General features: G+C 45.4%; 1 protein-coding gene across 10 annotated transcripts in view; it reads right to left on the bottom strand.

The window, feature by feature from the left end:
- SORL1 (sortilin related receptor 1) overlaps window positions 1–18,035 on the bottom strand; it is a 170,560-nt gene that overhangs the window by 99,801 nt on the left and 52,724 nt on the right. For all 10 annotated transcript variants that reach the window (XM_086338350.1, XM_086338353.1, XM_086338360.1 and 7 more), the window contains 5 exons: window positions 15,855–15,956; window positions 14,675–14,844; window positions 6,158–6,350; window positions 3,496–3,613; window positions 3,212–3,285 (listed from right to left, as the gene is read on the bottom strand). In XM_086338350.1, coding sequence (XP_086194476.1) covers window positions 3,212–3,285; window positions 3,496–3,613; window positions 6,158–6,350; window positions 14,675–14,844; window positions 15,855–15,956 — 657 coding nt within the window. The remainder of the gene's footprint in view (window positions 1–3,211; window positions 3,286–3,495; window positions 3,614–6,157; window positions 6,351–14,674; window positions 14,845–15,854; window positions 15,957–18,035) is intronic.

Raw genomic sequence — 18,035 nt, 5'->3', positions numbered from 1 at the left:
GGAGTAGAACAGAAAGCCTTAAATTACAATCACACATATGTGGCCAATTGATTTTCAAACAGGCACCAAGGCAATTCAGTGGAGAAAAGAAAAGTCTTTCCAACAGGGCATACTGGACCAACTGAATGTCTATAAGGAAAAATGAGTATCAGCCCTTCTCTCATACCAGATACACAAATTAACTCAAAATAGATCATAAACCAAAACCCTAAAACTATAAAACCTGCAAAAGAATAAATAAGGGAGAATCTCGGCAACTGTGGAAAGGACAAACATCTCTCAGAACAACAAAGAGCATAAAACACTGAAGAAAAGAACTGATAAATTAGACTTCATCAAAAGTAAAAACATCTACTCTTCAAAAGACACCATGAAGAAAATTTTAAAAAAACAAGCCACAGGCTGAGAAAATATTTATAACACACATAAAAAGACTTAAATCCAGAATATGTTTTTTTCAGAAAAACCTCTTACAGCTCAATAAGACAACCTAATTTTTTAAAACAGGTAAAATATCTGAACAGACACTTCAAAAAATATTTTTAAATGGCCAATGAGCACATGAAAAGAAGTTCAACATCATTAGTCAAAGAAATGCCAATTAAAACTACAATGAGATATCAAATGCACTTATTAAAATGTGTAAAATTTAAAATGCTGACCTTATCAAGTGTTGGCAAGCATCTGAAGCAATCAGAACTCACACACTGCTGGTGGAAATGTGAAATGGCACATCCACTTTGGAATACAATTTGACATTTTAAAACAATTTAGTAATTCCTTTAAAAGGTAGACATATACTAATTAGGTTGCCCACTCTTTCCTTCCTGCAATATCTACCCATGAGAAATTAAATATATATAATATATAAATTATATATATAAATATATAAATATGTATATATTTATATACATAAATATATATGTATACAATTATACATTTAATTTAAAAAACATGTAATTAAATGTTTGTAACAACTACATTGTAATCAGTAGAAACAAGAACATCCATCAACTGACAAATAGATAAAGAAATTGTGGAATATCCCCACAATGGGATACTAATCAACAATGAAAAAGGAAAGAACCGCTGATGAATGAAACAACATGAAAGAACCTCAAAATCCTCACAATGAGAGCTAGCAGCCAGGCCAAAAGACCGCACAGTGTATGAGTCCATTTATACAGAATTCCAGAAAATGTTAATAATCTGGAGGGATGAGGGTAGAGAGAGGGATGAATCACAAAAGAGACAAGATACTTTGGTGGGGCGATGAAGGGGTCTTAATTGTGGTGTGTTGGTGACGACAGAGTGAGGGTGATCAATTCTGGTCAGAATATATACTTCAAATATGTGCAGTTTATTGTACCTCTATATGCCTCAATAAAGTTATTGTTGTTGTTTTTTAAGGACCTCTATGAATCTGAGGATTTGCCCACTTAATTAGTAGTATGAACAGAAGGGAAACAAGAATTCTAGTCATCAGTTTTCTAGGCAGCATCTGTCAACTGCATCCCATTTCTTCTTCGCAGGCCACCATCGATCCCCTTCACACAGTAGAGACTGTCCCTCTTAAGAGAAGGCTGCCCATGGGGACTCAGATGCCCCGTCACACAGACCCTCTCAATTTTTTCATCCCCTCGTTAGTTTTCTGCTAGTTCCAAAACTATGGTCTCCTGTGGGATGGCCACCTCTTGGAAGGCGGGGAGTGTGCCCGGCGGGAGGCACTGACAGCTGTGCCCACATCAGCCAGATGACCCCACTTCCCTGCAGGAGGAACAAGACACCGCTTTCTCCCCAGAAGGAAATCGCTTGCAGATGTTCAAATTCCAGATTACACCAACATCAGAAGGTACAAACCAACCACAAGCCTATCTGCAGAGGAAAGAACACCCAATTTCAAAAGGAATGTCCGGCTCCAGGGAAGAGGAAAACCACTGCTTAATCGTTCCCATGGGGGCGGGACAAGGATGCCCCCAAAATTCCAAATTGTTCACACGGTTTTTTACTACTCTGGACTTAACAGTCTCCTTCATCCAAATACAAAATTATGTTCTCTACCATGCTGTTGAGCTGTATCTCTGTCTCTCTTTCTCTCTCTTTCTCTCTCTCTCTCTCTCTCTCTCTCTCTCTCACACACACACACACACACACACACACATACACACGATGTCTGGGTCCTACATCTCTCAGCTGGAGGAATGGTGAGCCCTACCCCAAATGAGATAAGATATGTGACAGGCCTCTGTAAACTGCAAAGACCCAAATAAATGTTGGGTATGACTACTGCTTCACGTAAGGAGCATTTCTCTATGAAAGTGCACAAGTCGCATTCCCAGGAAGGGCACCGTGAGGATGGGAGCTGCCTGCTGGCTCTGCTGACAACCCCTCAGCCTTCCTGAGGTCACGCCCGGCTGGCAGGAGATCTGGAGGGTTCTACCCCAGCAGCTCCCCGCACGCACAGCAGAGCGTCACTGACAGCGGCACCTACAGAACAAGACCAGATGCCTGTATCCCTGGTGAGGGAAAAAACACTTCTTTGTTTTACAAGTTTGGAAATTTTCTAATGTCCAAGGCTGAATTAGCATTTTGGGACTAGAGTACTAGCCCTTCAGAACCGGTATAATTGATTGCTGAGGATCCAAGTTTAGTCATACGAACGTTAGGCAGACACAGCTTCCCTCCACAGCACAGAATGTGCCATAGCACAGGATGAGACGAAGGACCCAGTGATGGGGGGACGGGCTTGACTCAAACCTTCAATAGCACGCAAAGAAAAGTAAGTAACTAGGTTCAGACAGGACACCACCACATTACAATTTGCTGATGGATTCAGCAGACCCTTCCTGAGCACCCGGTGTCCATAATGGATGCTGCTAGTCCCAGGAGTAAAGAAGTGACAAAACAGACACCACTTTATCCTCATGGAACTTGTCATCTTGGAATGTTTAACAAATTCACAGTTGTTTTTTTAAGTCTGTTTTTGATTCAAAGTAACATTTTTAGCAAAATCATAAGCCCACATTATGGAGTGTGATAACAAATCTGTGCAGCTGACCCTGTGTGTGGCTCCTGGTATCTCTCTGAATTTCATAACCACACTTGGCTTTGTGGGCCCCCCCCCCACAGGCCATGTGTGTCCCTGACACATTAAGACAGGGCCCATGTCCTCACACTAACAAGAACAGGGGTGTGGGATGAGGGAGCTGACCTCTCGCCACCGGGCTCCAGCACTGCTGGAGATATATACGTTCGTCTTGCTCGCCAGGTTCTTCCCCACCGAACCTAAAATGCAAGAAGAGCAATTATTCCTAAGGTCAAGAATACATCAGTTTATCACCTGGCCCAACCAGAACTGCTGAGTCCTCTAGCAACCAGGACATCTCAGGACCACGAACAGACAGGGCTGCCCTAGGTGGCAGGGGTCCCTGTGTATGCAGCTGCACGTAAGCCAGCAGCTAAACCCATCAGTGACGACAGGCAAAGCCAACTCACCAGTGGCGATGATGAGCCCGGGCGCTGACTCCTTGGATAGGATGGGCATCCGCCGAAGCTGGAGGCTCAGCAGCTGGCTGAGCCGCTGGGCCAGGTGGAGGGAGCAGCCCTGGGAGAGCTGCAACACAAGTTCAGCTGCTGTCATCACGTGATATGCCCCCCAGTCTCCCTCTAAAGGCCGAGGCTTCCTGTGCCCATGCTGCAGTTGGCACAAAGCAAGGGGACTTGGCCCAAAGGAGACCAGAGCCACAGCCAGGCTGCCCCCACCCTCGCCCCAGATGGATATGATCATCTGAACCATGTAAACGCCACTTATGGGAGACAAGAGAAAGATACTAAGGAAAAAAACCCTTCTGAGACTCTCAGAGAACAGCAGTTAGAAATCAGAGCTATATATAAACAGGTAATCTCAGTTCAGTTCAGTCGCTCAGTCGTGTCCAACTCTTTGCGGCCCCATGGACTGCAGCACACCAGGCCTCCCTGTCCATCATCAACCTACAAGGAACTATTGTATAGCACGGAGAACTATACTCAGTGCCAAAAAGGGAAAAGAATCTAAAAGAGTATATACAGGTATATATCTATGTATGTATGTATGACTGAATCACTTTGCTGTACGCCTGAAACTAACACAACATTGTAAATCAACTATAATTCAATGAAACTTTTGAAAGAAAGAAGTCAGTGCCAACTTAAGTAGATGTGAAAGCTATCCCTCTCTCAGTGTTACCCAGCATTTCTCTCACATCACTCAAGAGAAATGAAATGATTTCATGGTACTTATTTTCTAAGTCACTGGAGATGCATTTCAAATATGATTTAAGCAAGTCAGTCAGAAGGAAAATCAAGACTCAAAAGTCAGAAAGTCTTACTGATACACTTCCAGATGTACAACATATGAGATATAAACACCAAAAGATCCACATGAAATGTTTTTAAGTAGTCTGCATTTGTACAGAAAGTCTTCAGGTGTCCTCTGCGAGACTTGAAGTTCTTCCAACTGGCCTCCAGTACTTATGTTCAAATTTCAATAGCTCTGCAAACAAGGTCTTTTGCTATAGGATTAGGTCATGCCCAGGGACGGGGAAGCCTGATGGGCTGCCGTCTAGGGGGTCGCACAGAGTCGGACACGACTGAAGCGACTTAGCAGCAGGTCACGCCCAATTCTCCAGCTAGAAACTGACTGTCAAATGTTACTTAGCCTTGTCTAAGGAAACGGCAACCCACTCCAGTGTTCTTGCCTGGAGAATCCCAGGGACGGGGTAGCCTGGTGGGCTGCCGTCTATGGGGTCGCACAGAGTTGGACACGACTGAAGCGACTTAGCAGCAGCAGCAGCAGAAGCAGCAGTATTCTAGATAGGGTATCTCTAGTTGTGCTTTTTTTCCAGGTCAAAACTGACATGATTTGCTAGATATACTTACTTTTATAACAAAAGGATTTCTCTAACGAATATCTGTCTTAGAATAACGAGGGGGGACCTTTCCCGGTGGTCCGGTGTTTAACACTCTGCACTTCCAATGCAGGGGGCACGCATTTGATGCCTGGCCAGGGAACTAGATCCCACATGTCACAACTGAGACTTAGCACAGACAAAAAAATAAATTTTTCTAAAAGAAAAAGAAAATACAAGAGTAGGGCATCATATAAAGCCAGGGATCACGGTCACTGACTTCTTTCCAGGAAAAAGGAAGCAGCTGCTTAGGTGAATGGGAACCCTGAATGAGGCCAAATAACACATTTCAGGATTGTGAGCTTTTTAGATGAACCCACAGGTAAGGAAAATGGTAGAATCCTAAATTATATTCAGGAAAGAATTTTATAAGACATTCCTCAGAAATAATAACGTATGGCATAGGTTCCAAACACAACCAGTGTCTCAGTAAATTATTTTTATAACAGCCTCAGATCAGAAGAAATACTAATATTTGTTTTTCACCACAGTTAAATCCATACAACCCAATAAGTACATGTCCTAATAATTTAGCAGCAGCAGTTTGAAATAATACTGTATGTGTTTATATTTAAGCTGAAAAAAAACATAAAACTTTTATTTCATCCTTGCTGCTGCTGCTAAGTAGCTTCAGTCGTGTCTGACCCTGTGTGACCCCATAGACAGCAGCCTACCAGGCTCCCCCGTCCCTGGGATTCTCAAGGCAAGAACACTGGAGTGGGTTGCCATTTCCTTCTCCAATGCATGAAAGTGAAAAGTGAAAGTGAAGTCACTCAGTCGTGTATTTCATCCTTACATAACCACAATTACTTAATAATAGGATGTAAACACCTGTTAGGCACTGCACAGCTTCTCAAACTTCAGAATCTAAGCAGATACCACTACTACCATTTCCTAAACCAGATAGATTTTCTTACTTGCTTTGTACCATGTAAACTGCCAAGCAAGAGTCCAGCTTCACAAAGATATGTCATCCAAAGACATATAGCATGAGCTAATGTTGAAACTATGAACTAACCCAAGAGAGTAAATCCACATGGTGACCAACAGATGTCAAGCACCCTTCAAAAATTTAAAATACCCCATGGTGCCCCTGCGAGTTCATTACAGCACCCCAAGATAACTCGGTGCAGAGTTTCAGAACAGTAAGAGTAGAACTACAGTTATAAGTGTTTTTTAAAACAATCCAAACAAGAGCGTAGCATCTATACCTCACAATTGATTTTCTCTCCATATTCGGTGAAGGCTGGGGCCTGAAGGAACTCCCAGGTCCCACCTTTGTCAAAGGTGATAACGGATCTCATGTTCTCCTCATTCATGGAGCCACTGATGAGAGTAGCAATGTAGACCCCTTGTAACCCCTCCACTCGGTGGAAGTCAGCAAATGGTTCATTGGCAAAATACCTACAATAAGAGAAAATAAACAGTGTTATTTGCTAGGGATATTTTTATTTTAAATAACAAAATTTAACCATTTTTTAAGATTTTTTTTTATGTGGACAATTTTTAAAGTCTTAATTGACTCTGTTACATTACTTCTGCTTTATGTTTTGGCTTTTTGGCCTCAAGCCATGTGGGATCTCAGCTCCCTAACCAGAGATTGAAAACTGCACCTTCCCTGCACTAGAAGGCAAAGCCTCAACCCCTGGACCACCAAGAAGTCCACACAAAATTTAACCATTTTAAAGAAGATTCACTGGCATTAAGTATCTTCCTAATGCTAGGCAACCATCATCACTATGTAGTCCCAGAACATTTCTATCATCCCAAAGGGAAACCCTGTACCCCCGGTAGGCACACCCCACTTTTCGTTCCCATTCCAGATGCTGGCAACCACTGATTAGCTTTCTGTCTCTATTTGTTGCTGCTATTCAGTCGCTAAGTCGAGTCCAACTCTTTGTGACCCCATGGACTGCAGCATGCCAGGCTTCCCTATCCTTCACTGTCTCCCGAGTTTGCTCAGACTCATGTCCATTGAGTTAGTGATGCCATCCAGCCGTCTCATCCTCTGTCGTCCCCTTCTCCTCCCACCTTCAATCTTTCCCAGCATCAGGGTCTTTTCCAATGAGTCAGCTCTTTGCATCATGGCCAAAGTACTGGAGCTTCAGCATCAGTCCTTCCAAAGAATATTCAGGACTGATTTCCTTTAGGATAGACTGGTTTGATCTTCCTGCAGTCCAAGGGACTCTCAAGAGTCTTCTCCAACACCACAGCTCAAAAGCATGAATTCTTTACCACTCAGCCTTCTTTATGGTCCAACTCTCACATCCATACACAACTACTGGAAAAACCATAGCTTGGGCTTGCCTATTCTGGATATTTCATATAAATGTAATTATATAATATACTACCTTTTGTATCTGGTTACCTTCCCTTACTATAAAGTTTTCAAGGTTCATCCATGTTGTATCGGTACTGTATTCCTTCCTTCCTGTGGCTGAATAAACTGCCTTTTTTTTTTTTAACTTTGAAGGCCAAGATGCTCATCTGATCAATCACTCCTCACATGGGGTTCAGAATGATAAATACAACACAGAAAAGTTGATGTGAGAGTTACATTTATTTCTCACTAGGATATTGACCCAAAATCCTCCAGTGAGCCTGGGTAAACAGGAAACAATAAACCAAACTTACCAGATTCTAAGTACAGTACTGGCCTGTTCACAACAGCCAAGACATGGAAGCAACCTGAATGTCCATCCACAGATGGATGGATAGAGAAGATGTGGTGCATATACACAATGGAATGCTACTCAGCCATGAAAAAGGAATGAAATCATGTCATCTGCAGCCACATGGATGGACCCAGAGATGACCATAAGAGAAGTAAGTTAGAAAGAGAATGACAAATACCACTTGCATGTGGAATCTTAAATATGACACAAACAAACCTATCTAGGAAATAAAAACACACTCGCAGACATGGAAAACAGACCTGTGGCTGCGGACAGGGATGGGATAGGGAAGGACTGAGAGTTCGGGGTTGGCAGATGCAAACTATTTTATTATAGGCCGGATAAACAACAAAGGTCTTACTGTATAGCACAGGGAACTATATTCAATATACTGCAAGAAACTATAATGGAAAAGAATACGTGTGTGTGTGTTTGTGTACATGTGTGTATACAAACGAATCACTCTGTCACACAGAAAAATTTAACACAACACTGTAAATCAACTAGACTTCAATTAAAAAAAAATATTACAGTGTAGTGCTGGGGCTTACAATTTAACCCAGTCTATAAGGCAATGGCAACCCACTCCAGTACTCTTGCCTGGAGAATCCCATGGGTGCAGGAGCCTGGTAGGCTGCAGTTCATGGGGTCGCACAGAGTTGAACACGACTAATGCGACTTAGCAGCACTAGCAGCAGCACAGAAATATAGCTAAGGGGTTACATTGTCCAGATACTTACAACTAATTAGCCAACACCCTGATCAGACAGAAGTCCATAGGATTTGTCAGGGAACAGAGCAGAAGCCTTCCCAAAGACACAGTACATCCAACAAGGATGGCTCTGGAAACCTTGAGGTTATGCTTATTAACAGGGAAACAAGAGACAAAGACCTCACTGGCCTTAACTGCTATGTTAGTTAAGGAAGTTCCAGATCCTGCAACTTCCCTGAGCAGTAGTTTTGCACTAATATGGTACACGTTCTAAGGACTCATCCCCAAGAAAGGGTAGCCACAGTTCACACGTGGCTTTTAAAACTGGAAGCATGTCCTTTATTTGGGAGAGTTCTGAGCCACTGGGCTTTATTAATTAAAAAAAAAACAAACAAACAGAAATGCACTTTCCTGTCATCTGTCATATAAATCTGAAGCAGGAAGACTGTTTCGCCAGTTCAGACAGAAAGATGCCCACAGAAGTGGCAGAGCCACCCCGCCTGAGACAGAGCAAGGTCCCCCAGAAGACACTGGCGCTGAGACCAAATGTTCTGACATGTGGTTTCCTCAGTTCCGGTTTAGTTGGTTTTCAGTTGCTTCCGTAGGAAAAAGCCCAGGTCTGTTACCCACCTTGCCCTCTATTCACACGACTCTCCTGCTTGTGATCCTACTATTGTGAGGGCCACCACAGGCTTCTTCCAATTTATCTGGGAGGTCTGAGTTTTTCTCCTCTCGAGGAGCCCTGTTTCTTTCCTCAGTCTTTCTCCTGGCATTTTATCTTTTCAATCCAAGCAGAAGCCTGTCCCCTGTACCTCCACGCTCCTCCGGGCCCCGGTCCATCCTGTCATCTCTCCTTCTAACACCTTGCACCCTGCAACCACCTGACTCACCCAAGCATCTCTCCGTAAGAGTCCGTATTCTTCCATTTTCTCTCACTGGCTCTCACCACTTGCTTTTCCCTCTCGCCAGGCAGCTCACCAGGTCCCTCCCAGCCACCTTCAGCCCAGAACCCAGCAGTCCTCCTCAAAATGCCCTGCAGGCAAGCCACTTCCGTCCACTCCACGTCTGTCCCTCCATCTAGACAGTGCCTCCCTTCGGCACCTCTCACCGAGGTCAGGGCCACCCCTGGGAAGAATTCCTCCTCCAGGTCTCTAAGTAATGGGACCCAGGTCCTTGGCACCCACTTCCCCACTAGGCACAAAGAATAGCTTGTTTTATTTGGTTTTCCTTTCTAAGTTAAGCCAGCCTGCCCACATAGACTGCTCACTCACACTTCTCCCGTGTCATCATGTTGAGATGGAGATGCAGATGACAAAGGTCATTTAAGTGAGCACATCTCCAGTCTCAAGATAAAAATCTGAAGAAAGAAATGAGAAAGTCAAAGAGGAAATAAGTCTATGAATCTTGATGTAAATCTATTTTCAATTTCATAACTGGACTACATGCTCAGGCGGGGCGGGGCGGGAAATGCCGTAACTTCATAAAGGGCCATTTGCATGCTGGCGTTATGGACATTCCCACCCCGCAGAGAGCCACACTCTGCAGCTCTGGGGTCCCCTTCCCATCTCCATCCTGAAGAGCTGACAAATGCAGAAGTTGAGGGAACTTTGACCAAGCTGTGACCTATTGGCCCAAAGCCAGAGTCTCTTAAAGGTGAAAAAGAATCAGCAGGAGGCCAGAGAGAGAGTGGTTCGTGATTTTAATTACAAGTCAGGCGACTATCCAGATGTTCAAGCTGGATTTAGAAAACGCAGAGGAACCAGAGATCAAATTGCCAACATCCATTGGATCACTGAAAGAGCAAGAGGGTTCCAGAAAAGCATCTATTTCTGCTTTATTGACTATGCCAAAGCCTTTGACTGTGTGGATCACAAGAAACTGTGGAAAATTCTGAAAGAGATGGGAATACCAGACCACCTGACCTGCCTCTTGAAAAATCTGTATGCAGGTCAGGAAGCAACAGTTAGAACTGGACATGGAACAACAGACTGGTTCCAAATAGGAAAAGGAGTACATCAAGGCTGTATATTGTCACCCTGCTTAACTTAGATGCAGAGTACATCATGGGAAATGCTGGGCTGGAGGAAGCACAAGCTAGAATCAAGATTGCCAGGACAAATATCAATAACCTCAGAAATGCAGATGACACGACCCTAATGGCAAAAAGTGAAGAGGAACTAAAGAGCCTCTTGATGAAAGTGAAAGAAGAGAGTGAAAAAGTTGTCTTAAAACTCAACATTCAGGTCAGTTCCCCCTGAGCCTCCGCCGCCGCCGCCCCTCTGCCAGCGCTCCGGCGCCACCTCGGGCCGGCGGTCCTCCGCGGGAGGGAGCGAGGCGGCGGGCGGCCGGGCGAGCGGCTGACGGGGGCGGCGGGGCGGCCGGCGGATCCTGCAGCGCTCGGAAAAAAAAAAAAAAAAAACTCAACATTCAGAAAACTAAGATCATGGCATCTGGTCCCGTAACTTCATGGCAAATAGATGGGGAAACAATAGAAACAGTGACAGATTTTATTTTGGGGGGCTCCAAAATCACTGCAGATGGTGACTGCAGCCATGAAATTAACAGATGCTTGCTCCTTGGAAGAAAAGTTATGACCAACCTAGACAGCATATTAAAAAGCAGAGACGTTCCTTTGCCAACAAAGGTCTGTCTAATCAAAGCTATGGGTTTTACAGTAGTCATGTATGGATGTTGAGAGTTGGACTATAAAGAAAGCTGAGCATTGAAGAACTGATGCTTTTGAACTGTGGCGTTGAAGAAGACTCTTGAGAGTCCCTTGGACTGCAAGGAGATCCAACCAGTCCATCCTAAAGGAGATCAGTCCTGGATGTTCAATGGAAGGACTGATGCTGAAACTGAAGCTCCAATACTTTGGCCACCTGATGTGAAGAACTGACTCATTGGAAAAGATCCTGAAGCTGGGAAAGATTGAAGGCAAGAGGAGAAGGGGACGACAGAGGATGAGATGGTTAGATGGCATCACCGACTCAATGGACATGAGTTTGAGTAATTCTGGGAGTTGGTGATGGACAGGGAAGCCTGGCATGCTGCAGTCCATGGGGTTGCAAAGTCAGACACGACTGAGCGACTGAACTGAACTGAAGGCGACTATTGGCTCACTGCTACAAAGGAATGACGTACTGACACCTGTTGCTGCTGCTGCTGCTGCTAAGTCGCTTCAGTCATGTCCGACTCTGTGCGACCCCATAGACAGAAGCCCACCAGGCCCCACCGTCCCTGGGATTCTCCAGGCAAGAACACTGGAGTGGGTTGCCATTTCCTCCTCCAATGCATGAAAGTAAAAAGTGAAAGTGAAGTCTGCCAGTCGTGTCCGACTCCTAGCGACCCCATGGACTGCAGCCTACCAGGCTCCTCCATCCATGGGATTTTCCAGGCAAGAGTACTAGAGTGGGTTGCCATTGCCTTCTCCAACTGACACCTGTTACACATGGATAAAATCTGAAAACATTACCCAAAGTGAACTAGACACAAAGGTCAGGTGTTACGGTATGATTCTATTTATATGAAATAGCCAGAAAAGGCAAATTCAGAGAGACATAAAGTAGCCTGGTGACTACCAGGGGCTTAGGGGAGAGAAATTACTGAACAGTTAAGTGATTTTCTTTGGGAAAAATGTAAATGTTTGGGAATTAGGTAAGGCTGGTGGTTGCACAACACTGTAAATGTGCTATATGCCACTGAGTTGTCTACTTTAAAACGGATAAGTTTACGTTATGAGAATTTCACTTCAATAAATCATTAAAAATAAAAGAAAGCCACTGGGAGCCAGCCTGAGGAGGAGTGACTGACCAAACCAGAACAACCTGAGGATGAGTCACGGCAGGGGTGGTTTATAACACATTACAAGACACTGAATAATAAGTAACCTCTGAGTCTATGCTGGGAAACAAAGTTAAGAAGTAAAAGATGACAGCACCTCCAAAGGAGAAGAAATAGGGTGTGGAAAAGTGTACCAGAGCACATAGAAAGTTCTCGACTTGGTATCTAATAGGCATCCTCAGATGGGAACTCGCCCAGCCCTCCCGGACAGTCTGAAACCATCACTGTGCCAGCTGCTCCAGCCAAGCAGTGGTGGGTCCCTGACTTCCCCTCCTTCTCTCAAACCCCATGTCCAATCCATCAGCCAAATGCATCAGCAAACGGGTCAAAGCGAAAGTGACAGTCGCTCCTATGCGACCATATGGACTGTAGCCCTCCAGGCTCCTCTGCCCACGGAAATCTCCAGGCAAGAATACTAGAGTGGGTAGCCATTCCCTCCTCCAGGGGAATCTTTCCAACCCAGGGATTGAACCCACAACTCCTGCGTTACAGGCGGGTCTTTTACCGTCTGAGCCATCAGGAAGCCTCTGACCATTTCCATCATCTCCACTGCTACGGCTCCAGGTCCCGCCAACCTCAACCACTGGCCCGGATTTCGGCAGTGATCTCACAGCTGGACCCCCCAGTTTGCAAGTCTGCTGTCTAATTTCCACACAGCATCTAGCATGGCTTCTTTAAAATATAAGTCACATGAATATCCACTGAAAATAATCTATAACACTGCCTATTTATGTTTTATGCACTTTTCTTTACATAATGCAATTCACATTTTTTTAAAATGGTGTCCAAAAAATGTAACAGGTTAAATCAAGTGATATCCAGCTTCTGGTCAAAACCCTCCATCATGCTTAAGAGAAGAAAAAAGATCTTGCTATGCCCTTGAGGGTGCTGTACAATCTAAACCCTGCTTTCTTGGTTCCTGTGTCTTAGGGATGCTCTCTCCCGTCCATCAGCTGGTTGATCCACCCTGGCCTCCACACTGCTCTTAAACCACTCAAGTCCCACCCCAGAGCCCCTGTACCTTCTGTTCCTCCACCTGCAAAGCTCCTCCCCAGGTTATGTGCCCAGCTCCCACTCCTGTGTAACTCAGGCACCTGCTCAAACATCAGCCTCCTAGAACAGCGTTCCATGACCGGCTCATATAAAGCATATGCCCTGGTAACCCTCTGTCCTCTTATCTCACTTTATTTTTCTTCTCCACACTCAGCATTATCGGCAGAGTACGTATTTGTCTCTATTTTGTCTTCCCACAATTAGAACAAGAGCTCCATGGATCAGGGAGCTTGTGTCAAGTTTTCCTTGCTGGATACACAATACAGCACGGCTGTACACGCAAAGCCACCAGGCAGTGAACAGCAGCATCCTTGCTGAATGAACCGGCAACTTGAAGAGGGAGAGCGGGCAGCAAGAACGTGCCCTCTGACCTGAGGTTCACGGCGCTGGAGCTAGACCTCACTGCAGACCAGCCAGTTCCGCCAGCTGGCTCTTCCCAAGAGCAGAGAGCAGTCTTAGTCACAATGAGACACACACAAGAATGGTCTGTCACAGACAAATGAGAGTAAGTGACCTCGCACCACTGATGGATCACAGTGCCACCCACATGGCATGGCATCCACCCCTTCTCAGTCCTGGACTCCTCCATGGCCCCGAGAACACAGTTACAGCAGGACCACTCCAGGCATGTGACGTACTGATAAAGGACTTTTCCACAGATACCACAGAACAATACCTTGCAATTACTGGGGGATGGTGGTGGGGAGGATAATGATGTTAATTAACCAGAGTCACGTGGAAGAAGGGCCTTGTAGACACACACGCCAGCTGGCCCAGAGGTGGTGGTGACGTTTTGCCAGTGCTCTTTCCTACTGGGTCTGAGACCACAAAACCAGGTAACTGAATGAAGGAACCCCAAAGGAGTGGCTGACATGGTGGCAGTGATCCTAAGGGTCGCCCAGTGCAGCGGTGCTCAGCCTCTGCACCACATAAACATGTGGGCACCTCCCTGGTGGTCCAGTGGTTAATGCAGGTTCGATCCCTGGTCTGGGACGATCCCACGTGCCTCGGGGCAATTAAGCCCGTTCACCACAACTACTGAGCGTGTGCTCTAGAGCCCTTCTAGCCACAACTACTGAGCCCATGCTCTAGAGCCGGTGCTTCAAAACAAGAGACAGCCACTGCAGCAAGTAGTCCGTGCACTGCAACTAGAGAGGAGCCCCCACTCTCCACAACTGGAGAAAGCCCACCGGCGGCAACGAAGACCCAGTGCAGACAAAACCGAATTAGTTAAAGTTGTTTTAAAAATTAAAAAAGATCCTCAAGTGCCTGGCATACCTCAAACCAGATAAAAAAAGTAATGTCTGGGAAGGTGGACCAGTAATCACTGGGGCTTCTGAAACCACCCCCAGGGGAGTCCAAATGTTCAGGGGATGTTGAAAACCACCCAATGAGAGGACGTGCCGGGTAAAAAAGCAGGAAGCAGCCCCGCCCACCGGTCTCCTTACCTCACCAAGGTGTCACTGCCTGCCCCCGCTGGGCTGTAATAGAGCACGTTCTCCAAGGACAGTGAGAACTTCAGCCCCTCTGCTTCCGAGATATACAGGTTGGTGCGGTTGTTACTGTGACTGACACACACAAACACCTGGTCCTCGGAGGCGTCCGCGATGTAATATTCCTTTGGCATCAAAAAAATTAAAAAGACACAAGTCAAAAAAAACACATATGCCCTGTGGAAGGTCCCTTTGCACACGCAAGCAAGGGCTTCTCAGTGTCCCAGGGAAGAGGGCAGTCTTGGAGCCCACGAGAGCCTCCTGGTCTTGGGAAAGAAGCTTGGCTGACTCTCCTTAGAGACCCTAAGGCTGTTCTGTGGCTAAAGCAGACCCCTTATCGGCAGATGGGGCACAAAATAAGAACGGGCTTTGAACTCCAAAAATGACCTAGAAATCACTTTTAACGTAATGATGTCTCCCTATCGTTACTACAAAGCATAATGCAAATTAATGTGCATTTCCTTCCCTCTCATTTCCTCTAAGATGACCACAGGAAGGCAGAGCCCAGAGAAAGCAAAGAACTGACAAACGTGTTCTCCATCACATACTCCTCTGAGCTACTAATCCTCCATCACACCAGGCCCTGGCATCAAGGCCTTCAAATGCCACCTCCTCCCCATGGTCACTTCTCCGATGACCCAGCTCACACTGACCTTTCCTATGGTTCTCTATGTCTTAACACAGGCTGCACAGTCAAGCCTTTGACTGTACATGGTTTCTTTCTCTGCTCTGTTCTCGGACTCTCCAACCCATCTGTTTCTAAAAGGGTGAGACTCCAATTCTGTCCCCTTATGGAACCTCGCCATCTGTGAGCAACACAGCAGGTACTTAATGAATAACTGCTGCTGTCCCTACCCTCCCATTCCTTCAGCACGGGCACACTGAGCCCATTGACTCTGGCTCCAAACCTCTCTGCCAATCCTTCTCCACTTCAAGCAAATTAAGGCTCCCATTCAGCTCCACTTCAAAAAGTGAAGAGGGGAAAAAACAGACCAAGATGCCCAAAAGCATAGAGACTAATCTAGAAAGTGACTCCAGGGAGCCTCCATCAAATATCCTCCCCCCATCACCCTCCCCCTGACCTCTGCCTGAGGACACCAGCACTCCCCCGCCCTCCACCGCAGACCCCACTCACATTAATAGGATGTCTTGTGACAAACTGGGCTGCTCGCATGGGCTTCCGGCCAAAGGAGACCCAGAGCTGGACAGAGGATGGTTGTGGACTGCCGAAGAGATGCTGCCAAGGAAGAGGAGGAGAAAAATATCAACTGTACCATATGATAATCATTCAGAAAAAGTGTAAAAGGAAACAGGAAAGTCAGATCCCTCTGATTCTACTAAAAACACTGAAGAGTGTTACCACAAATGCACATTTTGCAGTGTTTGCCGTCACTGGGCAGCCTGGGCTGTACCACTATATCCTAGATACCTGGTCTGCAATAGATACAGACACTTCAGGCACTACATGAAGAGAAAGGACAAAGTATGAAGGGAGAACTTGAGCTTGGGGAGGGGGCAGGGGCTGCCAAAGCTTAAGCAGAGAGCGAAAGGGAGAGGGCTGTGTGATGAGGCTGGAGAGACAAGCTGGGCAGAACATACAGCCCCCAAACCACCAGAGGGTGAGGTCCGCCACACACCTGATATGCATACAAAACACATCCTCTTCCCCTTTCTACTATTTCTAGATCACAAGGATCCCCGAGTCATAGGGCTTTAATTTTTACCAACAGTTGAAGGAATTGTCACTGATTCTATTTTTCAGTCTTTTAATCCTTCTCATTGATTAGGGTCTCTTGCTACAATATATTTTCTTTGGTAGAGACAGAGTACTCCATGGGATGCTGACCACCCACGTGACGCTGGTTACACTGTGTTTCAGGGATATTAATCACAGCTGGGAGCTTGCTCATGTGTGTAAAAGCGCTAGATTCAGAGTTAGCGCTCAATTTCTCTATGTTCCAATTTCTGTGTGCTTAGTCGCTCAGTCGTGTCCGACTCTTTGCGATCCCATGGACTGCAGCCCGCCAGGCTCTGCTGTCCGTGGGGATTCTCTAGGCAAGAAAATAGGAGTGGGTTGCCATTCCCTGCTCCAGAGGATCTTCCCAACCCAGGGATCAAACCCACGTCTCCCACATTGCAGGTGGATTTTTTACCATCTAAGCCACCAGGGAAGCCTAGGTTCCAGTGTATCCCTCTATAAATTGAGAAGCTGATTTGAATGAGGACTTTGGGTACGGGTTTAAATGATCCAGGAACTCCATAAATATATATGCAAATTTTGCATGTGGATGCACTCACTCACTGTGCTGGGAGGATACAGACATTTCAGAAGTTTCTCAAAAGGGCCAGTGATCCAAAAGAGAATAAGAAACACTGCAAAGGCTCTACGTGTCTCTTTCCAGTTCTACAAGTCTGTGACCGGAAACTTGAAGGCCAATATTGCACGTCTAGGAGAACAGACAGGGAGGCCCATCCTCGTGTGGACATCTTCATGGGCATGGCTATCATCCGACCTGAATGTCAGGATCCCCAGCCAGAAATGGTGAGTTTGGCTTCACTTATCCTTGACTATGTTGCTACTGTTTATTACAGATTTTTAACTCCTACAGAGTATAGAAGATTTCAAGTTTCCCTTTTTTTTTGATGTCATGTTTCCTTGACTATAATATGACAACTGCTAAATACTCCATGCCCATGGATGTCTAACAAATTTTGTGAAGAGCAAGCTGATGAAGGTGAAGTTGTTTTCTATTCACCTGAGCAGCTGAATGTACACACACACACACACTTTTTCCAAGCCACCACTGAACACTGGTTAAAAGTAGTTTGTTTTAAAGAAGCCAGGCCGAGAAGTACAGAAGACTGCCTTCCCAAAATGGCACCCTGAAAACTGCATAATAGCCTGTCCTCAGTATGGGGCTATAGAAACGATGGATTGATTAAAAACACAAAATGCATCACCCGAGTGAGAGAGTTCCCAAAATTGCTATGTATAAATTCCAAAAGCCCTCCTTAAGTCAATAAAGTTTTATAGCTATGTATCAAGGTCAGATGATTTAAGCCACCCTATATAAATCCTTAGAATATATATAAATAAACAGAAGCAGAAGATAGTAAGAAGAGGCGGCAAGAATACACAGAAGAACTGTACAAAAAAGATCTTCACAACCCAGATAATCATGAAGATGTGATCACTCACACTCACCTAGAGCCGGACATCCTGTGAAGTCAGGGGGGCCTTAGGAAGCATCACTATGAACAAAGCTAGTGGAAGTGATGGAATTCCAGTTGAGCTGTTTCAAATCCTAAAAGATGA

This window comes from Bos grunniens, chromosome 15 (assembly GCF_055505025.1).
Source record: "Bos grunniens cultivar Pamir isolate PY7600 chromosome 15, Bosgru_T2T1.0, whole genome shotgun sequence".
Lineage (NCBI taxonomy): Eukaryota > Metazoa > Chordata > Mammalia > Artiodactyla > Bovidae > Bos > Bos grunniens.
The sequence above is the reverse complement of the archived record's forward strand: the minus strand, read 5'-3'. Positions and strand labels throughout refer to the sequence as shown.